The sequence below is a fragment of the Asparagus officinalis genome, chromosome 7, assembly GCF_001876935.1.
Source record: "Asparagus officinalis chromosome 7, Aspof.V1, whole genome shotgun sequence".
NCBI lineage: Eukaryota > Viridiplantae > Streptophyta > Magnoliopsida > Asparagales > Asparagaceae > Asparagus > Asparagus officinalis.
Genome location: NC_033800.1, coordinates 31,488,025 through 31,495,552, shown reverse-complemented (window position 1 = coordinate 31,495,552; position 7,528 = coordinate 31,488,025). Strand labels below are relative to the sequence as shown.

At 37.0% G+C, this 7,528-nt stretch overlaps 1 protein-coding gene across 1 annotated transcript; it reads right to left on the bottom strand.

Moving 5' to 3' along the window:
• On the bottom strand, positions 802-6,314 carry LOC109850303 (charged multivesicular body protein 7). Its single transcript, XM_020420284.1, has 8 exons — positions 5,902-6,314; positions 4,776-4,835; positions 2,680-2,850; positions 2,400-2,582; positions 2,145-2,275; positions 1,697-1,865; positions 1,470-1,599; positions 802-1,238 (listed from the first exon to the last, which is right to left on the bottom strand). The coding sequence occupies exons 1-8, from the start codon at positions 6,103-6,105 to the stop codon at positions 1,027-1,029; spliced, it is 1,260 nt and encodes a 419-aa protein (XP_020275873.1). The 5' UTR covers positions 6,106-6,314; the 3' UTR covers positions 802-1,026.

Genomic DNA, 7,528 nt, shown 5'->3' with positions numbered 1-7,528 from the left:
TTTTAGAAGTTGGGTTTAGAGAAAATTACATAAAGTTATTTGGGTTTATGATACAAAAATAAGTTATTTGGGTTTATGATACAAAAATAAGTTATTGGGTTTATAGATAAAACATGGTAAATAATTGTGCCTAGAAACAAAAACCCCTTTTATTTTGGCATTTTGTATAGGTTCTATCAGCTGTCTCCTTTCGCCCAAACCAAAAAATTTCCATCTACTTCCCCCAATACTTTTTACCCTTTATTTTTTTATTAGAATTGACAAGTAATTTTTTGAATTGCAAAAATTACAATAAATGTAATAAAATACTATCACATTATTGATCTGTTAAATGTTTGACTGTGGACTAAGAAAATGATCATATTGGACTCATACATGTAGTTTAAGAAAATAGTTAGAGAAAGTTGAGAGTTCACCAATATTTGATGGATCTATTCGGGAACTGGGATTTAGACCATAGTTTTCAAATCCAGGATTTAGACCAAATCCAAATCTTTTGTTTGGTTATTTGGTCATGAGGGAAGTGCCTCTGTTTAGCCCAAACCCAAATCTTTTGTTTGGTTATTTCGTCCCGTGGGAATTACCTCTATTTCCCCGATCTTGCCAATCAATTATGGGGAAGAATGAGAACAACTCAAGTTAGATCACTAAGCATGCAAGCAAGGTGTTCGCAACCCTTGATGAATCAGGTGACAAGCAACTTAGGCATTGCCCCTACTAGTTATTGGTTTAACGTCCTATTGTGAAGGGAGAAAATCGAAGTATAGAGCAACTACTTGGAAAAAAAGTGCCTTCACCATGTAATCCAATAAATAGGGTTTGATTCATCAGAGTTGCACAAGAAATGGTCAGGTACGAATAGAGTTGATGAGGTAAACAATATACACACTATGTATCTGTCGAATAAGTTTGAACTACATCAATTGTTTGTAGTTCAAGATGTCATAGAACAACAAAAACACAACCTAATTCTTCATACAAGATTGTATTTTCTATGAAGGAGAAGATTATGGAGAGCCTCATCAACTATGCAGCCTCAGGCTCAAGGTTAAGGTTCGAGAGGGATTTGCTTAAAGATTCGGCAGGATCCTGAGCCTTCTTAATTTCCTCTTTGTCTGAGAGAGGTTCATGAATGGGAGGCCTGGGCATTTCTTCATCTGCAAGCTCCATTTCTAGTTTCTTGAACTCATCTTCAACGTCTTCATCCTCGAGATCCACGAATTGAAGTGGCATAGCTTCTGCAATAACAGAAGCATAAACTTAGAATACAAGACAAAAATGCTGAGCAAAATGCAAACGTCGTCTTTCTCAATTAAGCTCCAGATACAAATCATATTTTCTTTCCAAGCTATGTTTTTCGGTGTTTGGACATGCTGAGTGAAGTGAATGGTATGCCATTGAAGTAAAAAAAAAACTATATATTCTAGAGTAAAGCAGTAACACATCGTAGAGGTAAAAAAACAAGATACCTAGAGCCTCATTGACTTGCTTCTGTGCTGTAATACTCTCGTCAAGTTCTTGAAGATGGACGTGAACTTCTTCCACAGTAATTTTATTTTCCTTGATCACTTGAGCACCAATTTTGATGGCCTCAGAAACCTGTAAAGAGAAAGGGCTCATTAATGCTGCCTCATCAAACTCACAAGACATGAGAAGGAAGAAAGAAGCCTCTGATTTGCTAAGAAACGATCTTTACCTTCTTGGTGGATTCAGCATCTGCAATGATTCTGAGAACTTCTTCCACCCGCTCCAAAAGTGATGTGCATTTATCTCTGCTTTCAGAGAACAGTTTTGATTGCCTAATATGCCTATAAGCAGCTTGTTTATTCCCTGACTTGATGGAAGCCAATGCCAGTTTCCTAGAACTGCAAAACAATAGGGCTATAAGATGACAGTAGAATGTCCTCAATGTGTATTGAAAATATACACCATATCCCACAATGGAAAGGAAGGGAAGACGATTGAGGTTAGCTGCTCATTGAAACAACACCTACAATGAGTCAAACCAATCCCAGTAAATTGTAACACATGTTTACAGTGAAAGAAATTCAATTTATGATGTCAATGCATGTATTCTCCTGTTTACTTGAGAAATTTTTTTCATCTAACAGTAACAGACTATTATCAAGAATGGAGAAGTTTACGTTTCCCAGCGTTGATCAATCACATCAAGCTGTTGCTGTAGCTTTTCAACCGTCCAGATCAAGTGCAAAGAATGATAGTCAAGACTGGATAAATCAGGACAAGATGCTGGCACAAGCGAAAGTTTCACACCCTGAAGACAGTAACTGAACTAAGTAGTAGTCCAGGAAAAAGTCTGTAATAAGAAATAAAACATTATGTAACAACATGACAAGTGTATAATCACTATAATCAAAAATTTAATCATAGGTAACCACCTCTATAAAGTCATCCTTTCTAATTGAGAAATATCGTGCTTTTCCACATCCACATAAGTAACTCAAGATTGCAGAAGCTTCGGCAGAACCTTTACAGATGTTCCTAAACTTTTCCATTGTAATGATACATGTAGATGTCCAGTTGCTCTCAGATAAGGTCTTGATAATATCGCAAGCTTTTTCCTGTAGCGAATAAAGAAGAGAGACAAGAGAATGTATTACAGAGTTTTTTAGACTTGGAATCATATAAGACCAATAAATATTGAATTATGGTGCATACCTCAAGCAGTGTCTTTAGGATGAGTGTATCATCGGCACTCTCTTGTAAAGAAAATGATCCGAACTTGACTATTATCTGCTGAACTCTTCTTAGCATTGAGTACATTCTCCCACTGGTTGGATCAACTAGACCCCCTTTGGATAAAATGTCCCCACTAACACACATTTCTTGCTGCAGAAAAAGAGGGCGGTAAGAAATAAAGACAGGTAAAAGTCTTACGTGTTGATAAAAAATAACTAATCACCCCACAGAAAGGCATTGACAGCTAACATGATAAGGAAGCAGACTGCAATACTAAAATTATTCAATCGGTCAAACATATTAGTAAAGTTTTACAACATTATGGTTCTCAAGTATGAAGCAACCAGAGGTAGTACATAATAAGGGGAAAATAATTCCTGCAATATCTTAGGGTTTAGTCGTATGTTCTCTTTTTACAACCATGGATAACATGTGTTGCTGTGACTAGATTCCACAACACGGGAATGTTGTATAGCATGTTTAAGTCGTTCCTTGACCTTCATGGGCAGTTTATAGTGATAGAAACAGCCAGTGTTACCTAATCCACTCCACACCTGCCTGAGAATCGTGTTCCAATTCATGTCTGTTCTGATTCATAGTACGTTCCTGATCTAGATTTGCTGAAATGGATGACACAAGAAACTAAAAGAAAAACACTAATACGTTATTGATCTAATGAGCTCTTTTGATGTGCTTAGCAGCAGTGTTTGGGCTTCCTTATACACTTAATATACGCATATCAGTTTTCAAGATTGACATAATGGTTTTAAAGTTTGGAAACAACTATAATTGTGTCATGATTTTTAATTCAAGGGGTTTTATTTATATTTTGAGATTAATGTCAAGGGGTTTTATTTATATTTTGAGATTAATGTCAAGGGGTTTTATTTATATTTTGAGATTAATGTCAGACAAGGTATTTTTCTTTACAAATATTAAAAGATAAAAACTTTCGTCATCATAACCCTTAATTTTACTTGTCAGGTCTTCGAGTTTACACATGTCTCTTCTTCACGTAAACAATAACTGTTGAAGTGAGTCAGGCAAATTTATCTTTCTACTATGTATCCTCTAAGGGAATGCACCCTGTACCCTGTGACCCTACTCAAACTACGAGCTAAAGCACACAACGACTCTGGCAACACTATACATAGTTTGATCCCAATGTCATGTATCTGAATATTTCAAAAATTCATCCCAAAGAAGTTAATAAACGGATAAGCATAGTATCAACTATCATCACCATTATATAACCACTTTCCTATAAAGATAGGGTTGGCTATTGACCACATTATCATAGTAAGAGCAGATGAAAACAGTTGGCATTTTTATGGTATTTGTCAACCTCAGATAGTTCTGATCTATGTTGCAATGAAACGGATACGTGTACGGGACACGGTAAATTTGTAAAAGGTAGGGTATGTGTACACGGCTCATTTTAAAAGTAGATACTCAACAAATCCTTTCAAAGCATAGTTTCGAAGTGGGAATGGGCTAAAACGAACCCAACCCATGTCCACAAGTTTCGGGAAGCAGATGTGAAGACGTCCAAGAAGAATATGACAAATGTTTTAAATTAAAATATGTGTTATATAATAGAGTACATGTGTGAATAAATGTATGCATGCATTCAAGTGTCAGTGTCCGCTACGTGTCAGATGCGTGTACAACTTCATCATACAAGTACCCAGGTAACATAGGTTTTAATAAAAGTTCTTTGTTTAAAATTTTATTACCAGAGAGGGGCTTGCCTTAGAACATATTCAACCACTTGCAAGTTGCAACCAATTTTATAGCCTGCCAGAGCTCAACAATATAAGATTATTTTTATTACCAGCTGAGAAGAACAATCTGTCAGGTTCCTCGCCAATAAAAAAGTGAGCTATGTCAAATGTCAAAATGAAAAGTAACAAGGTGTGAAAGGAAAGTTAAGCATTAAAAGGAAAACATATTTCAATAATTCCTTGGAGAAAATGCAATGAGAAAATATGAGTGAGCAAAATTTTGTTAAAGTTAAAATGCATCTGAACAGCATAAACATGACCATATAATTTGCATGGTCAAGAGTGTCTTACCAAAACCTGGTCCATGCACAAAGGCGTCAACCCTCCTCGAGCAAACCAAACATTTTTCACCTAGTGGGAAAATTTTCAACATGAAAGAGAGACAGAGTTATTTACTAAGAGAATGTAGTGTTTGGCAGAAGGGGGAAAAAACTACTGATGGGCAAACACATTCAGAAAACAGAAAGGGAATGAAATGTTTGATAGAAAAAATACTTCTTAACATATTTTATTAAGATAGCAACATGCTGATTTATCTAATAAAAACTTGCGGATAGAAGACATTTCTACATAAGGGGAAACAATGCATCTTCATTTACTTCCAAGTTTTAACCCAAAATCACAAATTATCCTACAGTAAAACATACCAGACATAAGCTGCCATGTTTCCTTAAAATAAAATTTCATCATGAACTATCCTACAATAAAACATAGCACAGGTTGTCTGGGGACGCAGCGGTAATACTGCCAACACCCCCAAGTCCCTGGTTCGAACTTGTTTGTCTAACCTGGAGTGTAGGAATAGAAAGTGGGACCCACACACCCATAGTTTACTTGGTAGGGGTCAGGGATTGAACTTCGGCCTGGGATTCTCATGCCTTGCCAAGGTTTCCCTCATATCCGGCGGGCAAAAAAAAAAAAAAAAAGGGGAAAAGAAAGAAAAAGAGAACATGTTTCTACCCCTAATGTAAGCACGACGAATAAAACTATTGTGGCCAGCTACTTGTTTCTGACTATATTTTGTTTTTTTATACGCTGAAATACTATGGTCTCCAGAAAACTAACACATATTTGTGTTCCTTTTACCAGAAGCATGCAACTGCTATGGAACTAATTTCCCCGATATAGGCTTCATTTTTTTTTAAATTAAATGAGAAGGACCATTTCAATTTTGACAGCATCCTGCATTCTACCAAGTTCTCATCATGAACTGAATAATTTGGACCAACTATGCAAGTAGGTGACAAATTTCATTGACTTTAAAAGAAAACACTACAATCCACTAATGGGTTGATGACAAAAAGCCCGAATTTTGTGAGCAAGAACAAGTCGAGCAGGCCAAAATTACAAATGGGTTATCAACAAAATCATCAAAGAATAATCCCATAACTACAAAATTAAAAAAAAGGGTTAATACCTCGGAGGATCGAACAGTGAATTTTCCAAGATGGCGAGCGACCTTGGTGATGAGATCCCTCCAGAAATGGAGCTTGGGTTCCCAATCCGATCTCTGCCCGCTGAATGCTTTGAATCTGGCGGTTGAGATGACCTCATCGTCCCAATCCTCAACTTCTCTCCTCACAAATTCCTCTACTTTTGATGTAGAAGAGGAAGAACTCATTGGATTAGAATTTATTTTTAGATTCTGCCCCTTTTTTCCCCAACCTTAGTTGACAGTGGAGGGTTTTGAAACTTCAGAAAAAACACTTGAAATTAGAAGGTAGAATTTGGGCTCATGTACGAAACTTTGCGCAAAAACAGTTATAGCTTTGAGGCCTGGTTTGCGGTGGGTTGACCGTAAAAGCCTGCAAGTCTCACCCTTCTACAGTGCAAAGCTCTAAAAATTTATACGGAGAGAACAGGTTATTATTGACTTATTGTCTTGTCCATCCAACTTTTTTTATGTTTCTATTTTGTTCTGAAATTTATATTAGCATCCGATACAAATCAAATACATTTTAAAGATATTCTTAATATTTAAGACGATTCTGAAAGTAAAATCAAAGCCTAAAAAAATTAGTGGACAAGAGTTCTTATTCACAAAAAGCCAAACTAAGAGCAAATTTCACTAAAATCCCCAATAATAAGTTCTGGCGCTGACACGTAATCCCCAATAATGAATTTCCAATAACTTTTAAAAAAATCCCAAAACAATTTTCTTTTGCACTTAACCGACAATGTCAGCCATGCTCTTTGAGTTTTCAAACAATGACATCACACAAACAAATAATTATTGTGGACTTAAATGAGAAAAAAACAAAATAAATGGGGAGTAATCTCAAATTCCAAAGTTATTCGGGGTTAAATGACATATATCCAAAAGAACTAGCTGCTAAAAAGTGTATAAGGAGTGTTTTCTGCGTGCTGGGCTCACCATATATGAACAATTGCTTTGTTTTAATATAAAAAGTGTATAAGGAGTGTTTTCTGCGTGCTGGGCTCACCATATATGAACAATTGCTTTGTTTTAATCGGCCTTCTGAAGCATAATTGACAGGCAATCCAATCTATGACGAGATATTTGTTGGGGAGAAACCCCTATGCCGAGATCCAACCAAATAGCTGAAAGAGATAAACTAACACACCAACAAGAGCACAAACACAATCAACACCAGATTTTACGTGGTTCGGCGAGATGCCTACGTCCACGGGGCAAGGAGGGGGGAGTTCTCACTATTAGAAATCAAGGGGATATAACTAGGGTTACAAATCTCTCATAAACCTTCAACAAATCAACTCTTGATCTCACCAATTGCTCCTAGCATAGAAGCCCAAAGAAAACTCCTTTCAATAGCTCAAAACACTTGCCTTACAAACCTCAGAATCGAGTTTGGATATTTATAGAAAACCCAAACGAATCGGGTCTGAAAACAGACCCAGCCAAAAACCGCTTCGGCGGTCGACCGCGGCGGTCGACCATGATCCATCGCGGTCGACCGCCCTCAATCCAGAACAGCACCCGAGGTCCAGAGACTTCTGCGGTCGACCGCGGCGGTCGACCGCCCACAGAACAGAAACTTCTGCGGTCGACCGTCGCGGTCGAC

Bases quoted from the DNA above. Each gene is read 5' to 3' on its own strand.
- LOC109850303 (XM_020420284.1), bottom strand. From the start codon at position 6,105: ATGAGTTCTTCCTCTTCTACATCAAAAGTAGAGGAATTTGTGAGGAGA. The intron at 4,836-5,901 runs GTATTAACCCTT...TTTTCCCACTAG, and splicing joins TCACTGTTCGATCCTCCGAG to GTGAAAAATGTTTGGTTTGC. The intron at 1,866-2,144 runs GTAAACTTCTCC...ATTGTTTTGCAG, and splicing joins ATTGATCAACGCTGGGAAAC to TTCTAGGAAACTGGCATTGG.